Source organism: Austrofundulus limnaeus, unplaced genomic scaffold, assembly GCF_001266775.1.
Source record: "Austrofundulus limnaeus strain Quisiro unplaced genomic scaffold, Austrofundulus_limnaeus-1.0 Scaffold41, whole genome shotgun sequence".
Classification (NCBI taxonomy): Eukaryota; Metazoa; Chordata; class Actinopteri; order Cyprinodontiformes; family Rivulidae; genus Austrofundulus; species Austrofundulus limnaeus.
In genome coordinates, this window is record NW_013952443.1 from 2872492 (window position 1) to 2891595 (window position 19104).

Here is a 19104-nt window from a genome sequence, read left to right on the forward strand (position 1 = left end):
TCAGATATTGTCCAAGATTAACCTTCAGGGTGGATATAGCTCACTAACAGCCTCATGTCAATGACCTAGTTGATGTCATCATTTACCCAGAATGCTTTGCGTGTAAATACAATTGCCCCATCTGTGTAATATATTTTTAAACTTTTAGTTTAAAAATGATAAAACCTGAACATCCTACAGTATTTTTACAGTCTTTATTTTACAGTTAAAGTATATGTTTCATATAAAGTCTAATGTTACAACTAATCGGGGATCCCTTTAAATGCATTTTGTTGTGAACTTGGAGTCTCTAGAAGTGCAGAAAATAAAACTTTAGTCTCTCCTGGTGCTGCATAGATATATTTATATTCTGTTTGGGTCTTTTTTTTTTCAACCTGTTCCATTTTCTCTATTTTCTATGACGTTTTCTGAACTCCTCATGCATTCACATAAAATTATTTGCAACAGAACTACCAAATAATGACTAGGTCAGAYTGGCTCCGACATGTTAGGCTGGATGAACAAGAATTCCTTTGTTGAYTTGTTTTAATTAATTTGTAAATAAAGTTTCTGTGCTGCTAAATAGTCGTGAACCCCTCTATCAAGCTGGAATGGACCACTCGCTTGAGGGGGCGTAGTGTGAAGCGCCTCTTTTGGATTTAAAAAGAGAGCCTCAAAAYKACCTCAGAAAAGGGGCGGGGCTTGTGGAGTTACAATAGTGAGGAATTTGGATCAAAGCACYGCAGTTCCACCTTTTATATRGACCCCAACTAAAAGCATGATGTGTCTCCTTTAAGKCACCATCAGGGTTACAAAATACATGAGTTTTGTTTTAGTTTCTGATGGTTTTCTACTAGGATTTGCTTTTCTCTAATCTCAGTTCAGATGAGTAAAGTGATGTGTTTAAGATATTGAATAWGCATGTTTCTCATCATGCTAACACTTTAATAATAAAAATGCAATCATCTTTGATTCATCATTTGTTGGCCGGTTTCCAGGCAGTATAAGGAAACAAAAAAAAAATCACCATCCCAGATTTCTGAATTTTTAAAAGAGAAAGGAAGAGTTTAAGYTGATTTTGTCCATCCTCTTCCCCCCTTCCTCTTCCTCTCAGGTGTGTTGTTAAAGTCATTGGTGAGATGGTTTTATCGTTTCCGGCGGGAATCACGCGGCACTTTGCCAATAACCCATCCCCCGCCGTGCTAACTTTCAGCATAACCAACTACAGCCGACTGGAGCACGTGCTGCCTAACCCCCAGCTGCTCTGCTGGTAATGTCTTCACAGTTTACTCACCACCCAGTACTTCAGCAAAGACAGGCGACTGACCTAAGCTCCCTGTGTTTACGTTCAAAGTTTTACAGCTGTCACACGTGTGAGTAGCTTAAATCACAAACACGTAGAATCTAACCCCAAATTTACCCAAATTTACCTGGAATGTTTAACAAGAATGCAGTAATTTCACTAAATCTCTTTAAAACCAAATCAAATGTGTGGATTTAATCTGTCTTAACCATAATAATGAAACAATGAAATAAACTTTTACAATTTTTGTTTTAAGGATATGGATTTTTTAGATTTTTTTTTTTAGTGAGCTGGGGTTTTTTTTTATTTGTTGTATTGTTAAAACATTACAGTAAACTTTTACAATTTTTGTTTTAAGGATATGGATTTTTTAGATTTTTTTTTTTTAGTGAGCGGTGATTTTTTTTTTGTTGTATTGTTAAAACGTTACAGCATTCAAATATTTGCGTTCATCCAACATGTTCAGCACATTATTTGCAAAATGTGAGCAAGTTAAGCACAACTCAGTGGGTTAAATACATGGAAATAGATACATTTTGCAAATCAAAAGGAAGCAAATAAATTGAAATCAAAATGAGATTTTAAAACTAAAAAATAAATAAAAAATGTGTTGAATAAGGAGTAAAAAATGAGTTATTTTTTTAAAATATATATTTTTGTATTTGCTGTCTCATTATTCTTTATGATTGTTAAATCCATAATCCATCATAATGTGTTCCGGTGCTTTCATCTAATACATCAGATCCTAAAGGGTTAAAACGGCAACCCCTGAAGATGAGCACGCTTTAGTGAGATCACTGAGTCATCATCAAGTCATCTGACTTTTCAGATAAATTAAAGCTTATGAGTCATCAGGAGGATAAAGCTTTTATAACAATCTGTCAAATTTAAAAAACCGAGACTGAGAAATTCACTCAAAAGATAAACACAGTGGAGAWTTTTTTTTCTATCAGTTCCCTTCTGGGGAGATACAGGCCAGCTGGTTAACTGGATGATGATGCTGAAGTGAAGCAGAGTTTATTTTGACATGAATCACTTTCTGCAATTAACATAACTGTGACCCATCACATCGAAACGAGGATTAAGTCCAAAAGTGGAATGTGGAGAAATGGGCAGAAASAGRGTTTTGATTTGAACGTGTGCAGAAACTGCATTTTGTCAAAATATAATGAATAAGTGACTTATCAGTGTATCATTTGAATGAACTGTGTGAAATATAATCCTAACAAAACATATTTAAAGCATTTTTTCAGCAGTAGTTACAAAAAACTTGATTTTCAGGAAAAATACCTTAATTTTTTGAAATTTTCCCGGTGAGTTAGCAATGTTTTTGTTTCTTTCCAACTGGGAAATCTTAATATACAAATATTTGGTATTTAGTGTTCATATAGGATTCAGACCAAACAGTAATAAATTATCTTAACCAACAAGACAAATTAAATCATATCTCTGGATAAGCTGATGATATCAGGAGGATCCAGGTATCAAAATGTAGCTTTTAAAGCCAGGAAACTGAAAAAGTAGTTAGGTCATTTTGTCCAAATTTGACTGAATCCTCCTTTCGATATGATGGATCACAATTATTGTGAAACATTTAAACTAGCTTTTATTTGTTTAAAGTCTGTCACAAAGCCAAGCASTAATGTATTAAAGGATTTTAGCTTTTAGTTTGAAGCTAAACAAAAAAAATTATTTTACCGTCTTCCTCCACCACGTAGCGACACCAACACTGAGGCCAAGGCTGAYTCCAAGGACTTCTGGGTGAACATGCCAAACCTGATATCCCATCTAAAGAAGGTGGCAGAGCAGAAGCCACAAGCGACATACTACAACGTGGACATGCTCAAGTACCAGGTTGGTTCAAACGTTTTACTYTAAAGTTAAATTCCTGAAYGTGTTTTGGGAGGATTTGAATGAGRCCATGTCTGAATCGAATACTAAATTATGCGGTCAGGTATCGACGCAGGGCCTCCAGTCGACTCCACTGAACCTGGCGGTGAGCTGGAGGTGCGAGCCCACCAGCACTGATCTGAGGATAGACTACAAATACAACGGGGAGGCCATGTCGACGCCGATGGCCCTCAACAACGTCCAGTTCCTCGTCCCTGTAGATGGAGGTGTTTCAAAACTACAGGCTGTCTTACCTCCTGCTGCATGGTACGTCCACACTTTATGCATGTCGCTGTCTACAGAAAGAAGCAGGGCATTTTCCTGCACCTGGGAAAATATATTTACTTAAATTCCAAACTAAATTTGAAACTGAATCAATGCATTTGATAAACTGTTCTTCATGTATTCCTTGCTAATTTTATGCATCTTTCTTTAAAACTCTGGCAGGAATGCAGAGCAGCAAAAAATCCTTTGGAAGATCCCTGATATCTCCCAGAAATCTGAAAACGGAGGTAAAGCTACTAGATAATGAAGAAATGTGAAGGAGTTTGTTTAATCAGAAGCACAGTTTTAGGCTTTTCTAACTACACTCGAACTGCACTGCCTGGCCAAAAAAAAAAAAAGTTGCCATCAAATAAAAAAAGGTCACACTCTAATATTTCGTTAGTTTGCCTTTAGCTGTGATTACGGCACACATTCTCTGTGGCATTGTTTCATTAAGTTTCTGCAATGTCACAAGATTTATTTCCATCCAGTGTTGCATTAATTTTTCACCAAGATCTTTCATTGATGACCGTAGAGTCTGACCTTCTCCAGCACATCCCAAAGATTCTCAGTGGACTCTGTGGATCCAATCTATGTGTGAAAATAATGTTTCATGCTTCTTRAACCACTCTTTCACAATAAGAGCCCCATGAATCCWGGCAGTGTCATCTTGGAATATGGTCATGCCATCAGGGAAGAAACAATCCACTGATGGMATAACCTGSTCATTCAGTWTATTYAGGTCAGCTGACCTCATTCTTTGAGCACAAACTGTTGCTGAACCTGGACCTGACCACCTGCAKYAACCCCACATCGTAGCACTTAGTCAAATCTGGGTGGACACTTTTATTTTGACCAGGCAGTATTTCTCATGCTGTAATTAACTCTATATCCACGTTTAGAAACCAGCCACGCAGAAATCTACATAAAGTGATGCAGAATACAGGCAGAAGCAGCTAGAATTATTCCTTGACAGCGATGAACTAGATTTATCACTGGAGCTTATGGAGGCAGTAAAACAGGACAAAGTGGAAAAGTTCAGATAACTCGAAGGGAACGGCTTCCTGATTGGTTATCATCGCCCTCTTGTGTCTGACAGCAGATCTACACTGGCTTCCAAAAATCTTTTGATGATTAAAGTAACATTTTATCAGAGTTGTAATGTAACTAAGTACAAATACTTTGTTACTGTACTTAAGTAGAATTTTGGGGTATCTGTACTTTACTTGAGTAATTATTTTTCAGCATACTTTTTACTTTTACTTAGTACATTTTTACACAATTATCTGTACTTTCTACTCACTACATTTTTTTAAAAAAAGGTAAGAAGTAGAAAGTTGTTACTCCTATTTTATTAGTAGTTGTTATTACTTAAAAATACTATCCTGATAAATTGCGTCTCCTGGATAGAGTGAATTTAATTGTGGTTGGATGAGAAGTATAAATTAATAGCACTCTGACACCCTATTAGCTTGTACACAACCCATCACAGCTGCACAGCATTAGAAAATATATTTTTTGGAGAAGTCACCTCCCAGTAAAAGTCATTTTGGAAAATCTAACTGCTCACTTTTACTCAGTACTTTTACTTTTAATACTTAAGTAGATTTTGTGTCAGAAATTTACTTTTGATACTTAAGTACAAAAAATATCAGATCCTTTAAGACTTTTACTCAAGTAATTTTGTAGAGAAGACTTTAACTTTTACCAAAGTATTTTTATGATAAGATACTTGTACTTTTATTCAAGTATCACTTTGAAGTACTTTATACAATACTGCATTTTATCTGTTTTGTGGGGGTTTGTCAGCCAGAATATAAATTGTATATAATTAGTTGTTTTTTCTAACATGAGCTGTGGGTATATTTATGTAGGTTTTCAAAAGGTAYCTTGATTTGTGCCTCAGACAAACTAAATTTGGGGTCTGTTTCACATTCACAAAGTAGAAAAAAACATCCTCAGGCTCACCTGATGTCTGGGATAAAGACACTTAATAGGAGTTTCAGGGAGAACGGACTGTCTGCTCAGTTCAGTGCTTTAACCAGAATCAATATTTTGACATTGAACAGGGACAAATGCAACAGCAAGTTATCTTACAAAAACATTTTTGTTAAACTAAAGTTGCATCTGCATTTATCCCCCACCTGCTGCCTATTTCTTTGACGCCAGTTTCTGCTTAATTTTCTCTAAGAGTACGTTCTCGCTCTTCAACCAGGTGTGGGGTCCTTGTTAGCACGCTTCCAGCTAACGGAGGGTCCCAGTAAASCGGCTCCACTGGCGGTGCAGTTCACCAGTGAGGGCAGCAACCTGTCGGGCTGTGACATTGAACTGGCTGGACCAGGATACCGCTTCTCTCTTGTTAAGAAGAGGTTTGCTGCAGGTGAGTTTAAAATTCACCAAGCCATTTTTTTGTATAAAACTGAGAGAAAACAAAGTTTTATCAAATTTAAAACCACTAATGGYGATCTCCACTCCCGGTGTCACTCATGTTGTTACATTGTCTGTCGCTCTATCAAATGATTGGACAATCGACTGGATTATACGGAGATTCATTGTATCGTAACAGAAAAAGAMGTTCCTAGAGCGAATTTCAGTACATCTGACTTCRGGAATCACAGAAAAATTCARCTGAAGGTTATCTAAAGGGTCGAGGAATGTTGTATGAGGCTAGCATGGATGACGTATGGTGTGGYATGAGGGCCAAAATTAAGACGTTTGSGCAACCAGTGGTTGCTATATCCTTGTAGCAGGAGGCTATATCTATCCCTAAGCCAGCTATTGATCTGATTAATGATAGGCCGGCACTGATAACTGAGCAGCATAAGAAATAAATGTATATGACATTTTAAATCAAAATTAAATGTAGYGAAGCCTAATTTAATACTGTCAAAAACTGTAAAAAGCCCMRACTTGATAGTTCTGACTTTTCTCATAATTTGGCAAATGAGAGAAAAAAAAAACACCACCGTCGACCAACAGACAAGGGCAAACTCAGCTGCTAATTCAGGTGGTAACTAAAGCTGTCTGCTTCACAGTAATATGTTTTATGTTTGCTGTTTATTATTTATTTATTTATTTGGTTATTTATTTTTGCTTGATGTCATGTTGAACAGTAAATTCAGTCTAAGGAACACCTGTCGTTGTGTGTCACTTATAGGTTTTATATGTCAACCATTTTTGTTGAGAAAGTTTTGTTTATTTAAATCAGTTTGTCTAATAATGTAGGTGAGCAGCCTAGGCATGCTAGTCACTAGCCTCTCCAATGCYAACGCCAACTTAAGTTTGGGTTATACTTCACTGAGACGTGAGACAGCGGGTTGGTGATTGCGTCATTTTGGACGTCTTTTTCCTGAACAAGTATAAATGGGTTAAGGACGCAGCGGGGCATAAATTATCATAGATCCTCCCTCTGCCCTCAGTTCATATGAGTACATAAACAACAATAATGATGGCTGGATATTGTGCTTTTTTATCACTCAGTGATCAGTGTTTTGTTGGATGAAGTGTCTGCAGAGGAAAAAACAATTTTTTTATGTTAACGGTGGTGATGGAAAAAGGACATGAATATCAGCTTTGTGCTCATGTTCAATAGGATCAAACCAGCTGCTCTTCTAGCTCTTTTAACAACTGGCTTCAGACAAAAAATCATTTTAAACAAAATAACATGCAGAAGGCAAAGCTGGTCAAGTCCAGCTCCTCACCGCTCTGCGGGCTGGACCGCTGCTTGCTCCTCAGGAACAAACACCCATGAAGTTTTGACCAATCACACGCTCCGAGCCGCARGGTCCGYGTCGCAGAGTTCTGACTGGGGGCAAYATACACGACTGCTGTCACCGGGGGATAGCAGTGAGAGAGCAGGCGGAATTGCGCAATTTTTTGTCACTCAGCAGGGGGAAGAATCGAAGTATAAACAAGYCGTAGCACTACATTTTGTGTTCTTCCTGATGGAGTTTGGTGCTGGTTTCTCAATTTTCTTTAGGTTTAAACACAACTAAACCAGCACTCTGTGATTGAAATCAATGAAGTCCACTGGTTTAGTTTGTACGCTCACCGGTGTCAAGTGGACGTAGTCGCGCGACTAGTGTTCTAAAAATAGTCTGAGTGGAGATCCCCATTGTCTTTGCACATAAAAACATGACAGCTGGGGAAGCGTAATGCATCTAAATTTCAAAATAAACTTTTCTGTTTCTTTAGGAAAATACTTGGCTGACAACTGACCCATTCCACYGATCAAAACGACTGTCAGGACCAGAGGACAGACCCGCGCCAGACTCTCCTTCAAACTTTCACGAACCAACAYGACAGGTCCTGCCCAGCAGTATTGTATAACTTGCATATAACATTGTGGAGCTGTTTCGGGTCATGTAATTATAGTATTTGTATCTCATCTCATAACATATGTGTTGCTGCAGTTAGACGCCTGGGTTCTTCCTTGTTCGACAGTCCGTGCCTGTCTTTAACCTCCTCTGGTCGAAGTGTTGGTGGTGTTTTTAAAAGCTTTCACTACAGCTGCCTAACAGAAGACAGGAGACGTGGGAGTACTGGGCAGATTTTAATGTTGTACATCTCAACCTTTGAGATGAGATGTTAGAAAAAGTGGAGTTGAATCAGGGCTGGATGTTTAGTTCCAAGCCTGTGATGGCCTTACCTGGTATAAGGTTTTATTTGGCGCTTTTWGACTAAACAGAATCAATTAGTCACAAAAAAAAAAATAGTTTTCCAAACATTGTTCACTGGTACTACAGGGTCRTATGACTTTGATTAGCCTTATTTTTAATTTAAAAAATGCACAAATTGGCCACTTTTATTTATTTTTATTACACAGGACAAAAGTGTTTAACCTGTTAGGCAGCTGCAATGATAAGTCAGTTCACTGGTTACAAAATAAAATGAATATTAACAAAAAAATACAAGTTTTTCTCTTCAGAACAAAGGAAGTGTACAAAATGTCATTTTAAGGCAGTGCTATGTATCTTTAAAGGGCGTTCAGTGTTTTCCTTGTATTGTTGAATAGCCTTTCTGTTGTTCCCAGGACAGCAGTGTTAGACACCAGAGTACATGACAGCATTCTATTTTTATTTATTGATGACAATGACTCGTTGTATAAAAACAYGTGATTCTGTATATGAATAGAATTTGAATGGTATCACAACAACTCAGAACCCTTAAGTGTATATTTGAACTCTCTCTCTCTYTTTTGTTATCTGTGTAGTTGGGTAACCTGTGTACAGTATAAGGTATAATTTTTGAATTTATTTCAGATATAATTTTTTAACTCAAGTGCAACAGAAGATTTGAGCTATATATGGGCGGTGGGGCGGGAGGGGGGGTAATTTAAAGACAATGGTAAATATCTTCCTGGTATGCTGTGTTATGCTTCGTGAAAGCAGTGTTACTGTCGAGTTAGATGAAGTTCGCATTTTAAGAGAGCAAATTATGTCCCTGTTTTACTTTGAAAGTTCAAGCTAACCAGCTAGTCCCAGTTCATCCTGTTTGTGTTTAAGTAGTTGAGCATATTTCTCTCAAGGTKTTTGTCTTGTTGCAGACAGATTCTATTGTTTTAAATCTGACCATGGTTGTATTTGTTGAGGATTTTCTGAACATGAGCAGCACCTGAATCAGTTTTACGCAAAGATGTAAAGTAACAAATACTTTACTTTGTTACAGTACTGAAGTAATTTATTTGAGGATCTGTAATTTTACCAAATGCTTTTTAAAATAGTGACTTTTACTTTTATTTTTTTTACATTCAAAAATAAAAATGATACTTTTACTTTTTTAAAATGTAACATTTGCACACTACAAATTTAAGGGGGTGGGTATTATGCAAAATGGACTTTTTGAGCTTCATATCATATTATGATGTCATTCCCTCATCAAAAACATACCCAGTTTTGATTCGACTCATTCATGCGCGTTTGAGAAATCCTTGAATCTCCTGTGGTAGCCCTGTGGAGCTACCTAAACACTTGCTGGTACAAAGCACCGCCCATTTACACAAACCTCCTCCCTAGAGCTCAGTCTGCAGCGGAGCTCCTCCCCCACAGAGCACCCCTCCCCCGAATCATTGTTTGAAAACATACTGAAGTGGGAGTGTCAGAAACAGTAGGAGGATCTTAAGGAGACAGAGGCAAAATTCATTTATAAAGACTGTGTTACAAAGTCAAATKTATTTTTGTTATATACAGCTTTTTCATAACAGCTGAAGGTAACTTAGTTCAAATCTTTACCAAAATCAAGTAACTATGTGCCCTGACAATACTAAATCATTATCAGTGAAATTTATTTTAACCAAAATCATTTTCATTTTTGATTTTTCTCAAGTATTTTACACACCTCTGGTTTTACACTGGTTTGATTTGGACCCTCCAGCTCTCAGCAACTCTTTATGAAAATACCACCAAAAAAAAAATGCTAAAGATGCTCTAAATGAACAATCTGTTTTAACATCTGCATAAAGACTGAATTCACATTTTATTATTACATATCTTAGCACCAGCACCTCTAAAACCTCCAGATTCGAACAAAATGTCTGATTATATAAAAATCAAGTTGTGATTTGTGAAAATATACCATGCACTTTAAATCTTCATAATAGGTTTTTTTCCTTTTCTTTTTCCCGAGTTTTTATTTCAGTCATTTTTAACCTTTCCATTAACAAGTCGAAAACACACACAGTGCTGAAAACAAAACTAATTAATACAGGAAAAAATAATAAACTATCTTTGAGTTCTTGTTGATGGCAAGAACAGAAGGGATAGCTCAAAAGTGTAGGTAGGTAGAAGCATAAGCTTTTCCTATTTTCACTTTTTTTACACGTACAGAATTATCAAAATCAAAACAGCAGCAGCTTTCCTATATATTTTTCTATTTCCAAAACAATTTTGAATTTGTAACAAACTCATAATCATCAACAATCATAATCAAACCTTGCTGTATTTGTGTAGCAAATGTTTTTTTATACTATATATTTCTATTATTTAAAGAGTGAAAAAACAGTTAACTCTCCACAATACATATTCCACATATAAATCCCTCTAACGCAAGTACCATTGTTTTCAATATTTGCCTTTGGGTTTTTTAAACAAACTTATTTCTAAATTCATTAATTATTCATTTAATTTCGAGCCACTTCTGTATACATCTTAGGAGTTTAGTATAAGCATTTTCAATTCTGTTTTTAGCTCTACTAAATCATACAATTAAGAGAATAAAGTGTAAGAAATATTTCATTAGTTGGATTACTATAATCTGCTGCGATGATGATGATCAATAATAATAATAACAACAATAATAATTCATTTAATTTCGAGCCACTTCTGTATACATCTTAGGAGTGTATAAGCATTTTCAATTCTGTTTTTAGCTCTACTAAATCATACAATTAAGAGAATAAAGTATAAGATATATTTCATTAGTTGGATTACTATAATCTGCTGCGATGATGATGATCAATAATAATAATAACAACAATAATAATAATAATAATAATAATAATAATGTTATTATGAATATTTTGGATTGACATGAAATATTTTACAAATATTCTGTCTAAATGTGTTTTTCCTCCTGATTGCAGTCTTTATGTTTAACAGATAWAGGACTGATTGTTTACAAGAAAGTTAATGCATATTTTTCAGAATGTCAAGTTTTTTAATAAGACAATGAGAACAAAATCAGTCTGTTTTTATCAGCATCATTGATAGAATTTGCTGACTACAGTACTACCTGAACAGGGTTTGTTTACTGGGACCAGCTGGTTTGTTTATTTTGACCTCGAAGCCTGGAGGAAGTGAAGGTAGATTTTTTTACCTTTGTKACTTCTTAATTTTGACCAGAGTTCACCAGTTAGGCTTTTCTTCTRTTTCTTCACCCAAACTCCCAGAATATATGACCTGCACACCCCARTCCTCCCACCAGCGCTTGAATCCATGGCTTTATTTTTCATAAATGTATAAATGTAATGGTCTCTGTGAGATGACTTGATTTCAATGAGGATGTGAACCAAGGGTAAGTGACCAAAATGCTTTTTTCTTCTTTTGTTTCCCCTGTATTTTATGTGTGTATCCCAGACGGTCAGTTGCTCTGTTAAGAAAAATAGGATTAATATTTTTTAAATGCTTAAAAATAACAAAACTATTATATTGTTCAATGTGAAAAAAAAAACACTGTGCTGATGTTCAACTTCCTGAATGCTCTGAAATCCAACATGAAGAACAAAGTGTGTGTGACGTGTAGCTGAAACTGTCTACTGTGCTGTTTGTCTGCTAAATGGAACCAATCACATTCATCTAWATGAATTTAAGGGAAAAGATCAGTTATTCTTGTACGGAATGAGGGCCAAAATTAAGACTAGTGTGCAACCAGCGATTGCTATATCCTTTTAGCATGACAGGAATTCCTTAGACAGAATTTACTGTTCATGTTGTCATGCATAAATATTAAACATAAAACATATAAGCAGACATTTTTAGTTACCACCTGAATTAGCAGATGTGTTTGCCCTTGTCACTTGGTCGACYGTGATGTTTTTTTGTCTTTAGCCGAATTATCAGAAAAGCCAGAACTTTGGGGCTTTTTAGAAAAAGTTTAGTTTATAGACAAATTATTCTTTATTGAAAAAAAAGTTTGTGTCTAAAGTAGGTGAGCAGCCAAGGTATGCTAGTCTCTAGCCTCTCCGATGCAAATGTTGCCAGCTTGTCCATGCCAGTTTGTTCTATCCATGCTTGGACCACAATGGAAATGAGTGATTCTCACTTTCTTGTGTTATCCAAGTACTAATAATGGATGTACTAGGTGTGTATGTACATGCAATATTGTTGCTAAATAAAATCAATCCATCAATCAATAGTTGCTAGCCTCTCCGATGCTAACACGATTGAATATTCTCCTTCTCTTTTGCCWTCGCCAGCCTCTCAGTTAGCGGTGCCAGCCTATCATTAATCAGATCAATAGCTGGCTTAGGAATGGGTATAGCCTCCTGCTACCAGGATGTAACTACCGCTGGTTGCACAATAGTCTTAATTTTGGCCTTCTCATACCACACTATGTATTCTCACATTATCACATTATCATTCCTATTCAGATGTTGTATTACTTTGAAACAAATCTATTTCTGCTGTGATTTCAGTTCAAATTGAAATTCTGAGGTTTTTACTCAGTTTGATGTTCAGTCTCAAAGTGAGGTGCTGACAAATGATTGGTGCCATTTAGCTCCGGTTTTTCCTTTTGTTCGGTAATAGTTTTGCCACGCTGACTGGATGACAACATGCCTGACAGGAAGTTGTTACTTTTTGTATGAATTGTGAAGCTTTCAGTGCAACAGTCATTACAGCATTATCTACCAAGGCCCACCAATCACATTAACACTTATCTGTGTGTGTTTTTTAAATTACAGTAAGTTTTACTTATTTCAGCTTCAGAGGCAACACAAAGCTCTGTCTTTTAGTTGCTAGAATATTATATGCATCTTTGGGGAAAAAAATAAACTTTGAGCAAAACTTTTGTGTTTTTCTGCTCTTCATCTCTGTGGTGAATTTATCCTGCAGTRACTCAGTATTGCATGCAGAGCATGCAGTAAAAAGGTGGTGCATCTTTAATGATAGGTAGTACTGAAATGACATGTTGTGCTGAGTGTCACTTACCTTGTATTAATGTTGCGAGAAGAGGGAGGGAGTGTGCTCGTGTGTGCTAGAAGCCAGAATTGATTCTGTACCGTTAACCTCAAACATGTGCAAGCTGTTTGTACAGAACATAACAATGCTAAAATGAACTGAGGAACTTAGTTTGCTTCTTTCCAAATCCAATAAAAGTTCTAACTGGACACTTGTTCTTCCTGTTTTATGTTTGTTGGATCATAGAGTATTAAATTAKGTGGTAGCACTTTATAATAACTACATCTTATTTAGCCTTACTTAATCAATAATAAATGGTTAACCTTGAAAACATTAAAGATGATTCATACTTAAGCTATAATTTAACACATTTATTAATGCTTTATCTATAAAGGCTAATTACTTCGAAAACCAACTCACTCATTCATAATTAATAACTCTTAATAACTTGATGTCTAACACATGGTGTGAAAGTACATCTATATGAGCATTTATATACTTATACACACAATAATTCATTAGTTATTAAGCATAGATAATGTTAGCATTTATGGGTAAAGCATTAATAAATGTATTATAGTCATTAGGTACAAATCAACCTTAATGATACTTTCAAGTTAATTAAGCATTTATTAATAATGGTTAAATAAGGTGTAGATATAATAAAATGTTACCAATTATGCTGAAAAATGTGCAGTACCAGCATTGAATGTCTGATTCAAATGTTTTTATTATTWTTTTTAATTTCATATTTTTGGAGACATTCCTCAACCCAGTCAGAATAATCCATGGATTTAAACTATTTTTTATTTTTTTGTAATCGTAGCAATGATCATAAAAATGACTGCAGTTTCTAAAACATCCCACAAAACATGCAAGATTTGTGCAAGAACGTTTATTAGACAATTGTAAAGGATTAAATACAACTCAAGGTTTTTAAAGAGACAACAAAACCCAAGCTGACATTTTGTSAATTTATTTTAAAGATGAGGTCACAACAACACAATCCTGGTTTAGTATTTTTTTTTTTTACACACAGAGTATGATCAACAAATCCCGCATTTTCTAATCTCTATTTAAATATATATTTCTCGTTACACATATTCTCCTGCTCAGGTTCACACAGAAATGTCACAGTCACATCAACAAATCTCACAAGTTGCACATGGATCATTTGTCAGCATGTGATTCAGTTTTGTTTTTTATTTTTGTCCTTTTAAAGGGTCCTCAGCAGAGGTAGCTGATGTCACTTTTCCTGCAGCCCACCTGGCAGCACATGTTGGTTACCACGTTATTAAGGTCTCGTTTGGTCCACTCAGATCCAGGACTACTAAGGTTCTCCAGGCTGTTCTGCTCCCCTGCATTCAGACCTGAATCAACAAACAGAAAACTTTTATGAATTTTGTCTTTTTTTTAATTGTAATCTAGATAACACGTTTCTGCTGCAAATATGTGTTGTATGGGTTTGTTGGTACTAAGTCTTTTTGTTACCCATTTGTTCCAAAGACTTTTAGTTTTTTATTTAGATCAGCATACTTTACTGTACATGYCCTCCATTAAAAGGGGAAAACTGAAGTGCACTGATGAACCCTGTCCAATTTGTCTTCTGCGGTGACAGTTTCCTTCCTCTGATCATCACGACCAGCACGCTAACTGAATTTGTCTAACAGTCGGTAGGAGAGGGACTTCCCCGGGAACAGCCGCCCCCAGCATTTTAAGAGACATTTAACCGCTTGTTACAACTGAACATGTCATGAGGCGACACTCATCTCTCTGCACGCCCACTGTCCAGCAGAAACACATTTAATACGATTACAATTTTGAACGACCAAAAGAATACTTTAAGAACGACCAAATTAACTTAATTTATAGGGTAMATTTAAAACAATCAACGTGCTTTAAAAATAAACCCATAATTTAATATTCAAACAAAGTCATGACTCTTGCAGAGGTGGTCACCACGAGCAAGCTCTGAGAGATTTGGCAACTGTTTTACGCCGAATGTCCTTCCTGAACTGCCACATAACGCTCCCTCAAAGTAGAGAGGTTCTCAAATTAATCCAGGTGTCCTTAACAGATTTTATAGCATCAAACAGTATTAAAAATAATTTAAAAAAAAAAGGATTTCAAGCAAAATAATAGAATTTGGTCTTGCATATATCCTGAAAATAAGATTTTTTTCAGAAAACTAAAGTATTAAATAACCTGTGTCCTGAGAGTAAACACGCACCATAGRTTATGGAGACAATCACAATTGGAGGTTGACTGATCAATTTACAGAAAGTTTTTCAAACAAAATTTGACCTTCTGCTCATCATAACTATTAACCACAAACCAAGTTGAATAAAACAAGAACTCATTAACGTTTYTCCTCACCATCCACGTCTGGCTCGGTGAAGAACCTCCTCCAGCGAGAGCCTCCGCAGGTGAAGACAACAGCCCTCAGGAACTCTCGACCGCATAACTTCACYGCCTTCCCATCTGCTCTCGCCTGGTCCACCACACACAGCACTGTGCACAGGAGCAGAGGCAACACCACAAGACCACGCATGCTGGAGACCTGACCGTCTGTTGTTTCTCAACTGCTCTTTTATTCTGACTCCTTTGCAGGCTGCAGCTCGGTCACTGACCCACTGCTCCGATCTCCCTRTAATATATACACCCGATGATCTGATCATCTGTCCACCTCCCACTTATTGACCTTTTAGCCCATCCCWGCGACACACAAACACACACACACAACATATTTTTATGTTTCTGGTTATCTCCACCATCATTTTCAGTCGTCTAACAGCCATAAACCTTTTACAGCCTAAGTCATATTAAATAAGGTGCAGTCTCCTCAGACTCCATGGGATTACATAATTTCAGGCCCAGATTGCCCTGACTCTCCCTAAAGGATTCACAGTGATTCCTGCTGCACTTGAACAGATGTTTAGTATGTTTACGACCCTCTGATGGCCTGGTTGTCTTTCATTTTTACAGCASTTTGGGCCATGTGACAGTCAAAAAGTCAATGTTGACAGTTCATCATGCAGTCATTACGGTGCTGCTGATGATGTGATGAGACCCTTGGCGTGACATTTCATTGCAATTGTTACTCATGCAAGCCCCATTTAGACTGGCTCTAGATTCGTATGTTTAGATGGACAATATGACAGGTTTTTTTCCCGTGCAAACACCAAACAAGCTACATTAACTTTTTTAATATTGGAATGTAAAATAATTCAATTTTTTAAATTGTTTTTAGCAACTCTTAAGCATGGCGTTCCACAGGGTTCTGTACTTAGTCCTTTTCTATTTGTGCTTGTTTTACTCCTCTTAAATCTTTTTATCGCATCTCTTATTGCTGTGCTGATTATATTTTTGCTATTTTTAAATCTCAAAGTGTATCTAAAGGATTTGTCTTGCAAAGGTGTTTAMAATTCTCGTGGTCTGATAACATTCTCCAGCTAAAGGAGGAGTAAATGGGCGTTCATGCTTCATCCCTTGCAACCTATTGTAATTTCATTTTTAGCTGCCTCARTAAATCTTCAGTGGTCTAAAAAGCTTATTAAGTCCTCCAAGTACTCACATCTGACCCATTTGCTGATCTCGCTGCATTGGCTTCCTGTTCCACAGTTGGATCTGGCCTGGACTTTTAAAGTGGGGTTGAGGGTACAATGCAAAATAGACTTTTTTGAGCTTATTGTTGTCATTCCCTTATCAAAAACATACCCAGTTTTTGCTTTGGCTCATTCATACATGTTTTGAGAAATCCTTGAGTCTCCTATAGCCACGTGGAGATGCCTAAATGCTTGCTGGTACAAAGCACCGCCTGTTTATTGCCTGTTTATCCCAAAGCTCCTCCCTGTAGCTCAGTCCACAGCCGAGCTCCCTCCCCACAGATCACTCAAGTGGGTGTTTCGGAACCGGTAAGAGGTTCTTAAAGAGACAGAGGCCCATTTYAAGCTGTTTTGSTATGATGCAAAGTCAAATTTATGTTTGATATAAACAGCATTTTCAYAACAAGTGAATGTAACTTAGTTACTTGATTGTGGCATAGACTTGAACTATGTGCCCTGGAAATACATGGTATCCCTGCTTTTAGACTGTTCATGGGGATGCAATTTATAATTTTCAAAACTTTTACCAGGACCGTGATCCTGAGGTTGTCTGATCAAAGATTGCTGTCCTAAAMTTAAAATTAAATATGACAGAGCCTTTGCAGTCATCACCCCGACACTCTGGAACTCTTTGCCCTTTTATGCATGCTTTGTGAACTTAATTKATTTATTTAAGAGACACCTACAGACGCTTTTTTAGACTGAAAAAATGGGAGCATTCTAATTGTATTTTAGCTTGTTTGATTACCTTTTTCTACCTTATTAGCTTTGGGCTTTTTTTCAGTTTTAATTTGAAATACCTTGAGAACTTGAACAAACAGGTTTTAGGAGTAAAATCAATATGAAGAGAGAAACTTAAGTATGTAAGTATCCCCATCATTGTTCGAGAGTAAATTGTGGTACTTTTTATTGCTTACTTTTGTAATATTTCTTTAAGTTGTCCCACCCTCCGACACACACAATGTTTAGTTCAAACGAATTCTGTTATTGTGAATTTAGCCGATAGAATCTGTTCTAATGTAATTGTTCATATCTCACCGAGACATCCAGTCGCCCTTATTTTTCTGACAACTAAATCTTTAAAAAAAAAGCCGCAGGAGAAATGAACGTAACAGACACAAACGTAATTGGCTCAGGAGGACATCAGCATATAAATCTTAGTCARACAGTAAGATGGCTCCCTCTGTGTCCACCTGAAAGAACCAGAAAGACGAGGTGAGCTTTGCCACATAAGCTGTCCTTTAGGTGCCTGTGAATGAGCAAYAACTGGCTTAAAATCGCTGGTAGAGACTATCAAGTAAAAGTGCATTAACACAGACTGCATGTCAACAAAAGGGAAAGATTGCAGGTCAAAATGAATCAATTGTACTCAAAGAGTGTATCAATTGTTTTATTATTGTCGGTCTATTTTAGGTTTCTGGACAGAACACAAACACCAATCCAGAAMTGGAAAAACTTCAGAATGTTTTATATGTCTGTGGCATAAAAATATCTTCAAAATTAGATAAAACTATAATGACTAATATATTTCTCAGCTTTAGTTTAGCTCTGGGTTCTCACATTGATACTAATGAGTTAACGACTTAATTTGTTCCTTGCTGACTTAAAAAAAATGATAGTACAACAAAATCAATACTTTATTTCTACAATATACATTTTTACAATTAAATTGAATATTTTAACAATAAAAATGTAAAATTGATGACATTTTAAAGGTTTGCGGCACCAAAAAAAAAAAAAAAGATGTGCATCATATGTCTCAAAAGTGCTTGCAMAGGCCTAAATGTTTCCCGAAACAATAAAATCTTTTACTCATCCAGCTTTAGTGTTTCAAACACATCAAGAACACATTTTCTGTCAAAGCAACACAGTTATGTAAAAACATTAGTCTTTATATAACAGGTGTTCACACASAGCATGACTCATTGAGGAAGTGAAATAAGTATGCTGGTTAGCTCGTTAAATTTCTTTTCAGAACATTGAACCTTCATCAATTTCATTGCACCTCATCAACCTTCCCTTTCATAAGAAATGTTTCCTGTTTTCTCCTCATGAATGTATTATCTAGCTTACATGGAAATTTACCATAAAAAGTAAATTCTGTCATTTTTAACTTGATTTTTTTTTAAACAGTCTAGTCTTGAAAGTAAAATAAATACTGTTCATTAGGGAGATGATTTCAGTGGGTTGATAAAAGTTTCATACAATAGAAAGACCTGTTAAGATCATGCATTTAATTTCTACACATCTGGAGCAATACTTCAATACTCAGTTAGTACCTATCAATATTTGTTAAACCATAGTTAATGAGTTTTGAAAACTATGTATTTGAATAAGCTTACATTGGAGAATCAAATCTCAAAAGCTTAACTGGAGAATAGATGCAGAAATTGGAAATTGTTATTTTTAATTAAATAAAAAATTTAAATGAGAAATAGGAGTTACCTTT

General features: G+C 36.1%; 2 protein-coding genes across 2 annotated transcripts in view; one reads left to right on the forward strand and one right to left on the reverse strand.

The window, feature by feature from the left end:
• sgip1a (SH3GL interacting endocytic adaptor 1a) overlaps positions 1–8213 on the forward strand; it is a gene marked incomplete in the record, with an annotated part of 64349 nt that extends 56136 nt beyond the window's left edge. The window contains 6 exon segments of the mRNA XM_014007389.1: positions 1094–1249; positions 3001–3136; positions 3237–3439; positions 3620–3684; positions 5652–5816; positions 7631–8213. Of these exon segments, the coding sequence (XP_013862843.1) occupies positions 1094–1249; positions 3001–3136; positions 3237–3439; positions 3620–3684; positions 5652–5816; positions 7631–7653 (748 nt within the window).
• A 5717-nt stretch (positions 8214–13930) lies between these two features.
• insl5a (insulin-like 5a) lies at positions 13931–15724 on the reverse strand. Its single transcript, XM_014007256.1, has 2 exons — positions 15427–15724; positions 13931–14420 (listed from the first exon to the last, which is right to left on the reverse strand). Exons 1-2 carry the CDS (start codon positions 15599–15601, stop codon positions 14278–14280), a joined length of 318 nt encoding a protein of 105 aa, XP_013862710.1. The 5' UTR covers positions 15602–15724; the 3' UTR covers positions 13931–14277.
• Between the last annotated feature and the right edge of the window lie 3380 nt (positions 15725–19104).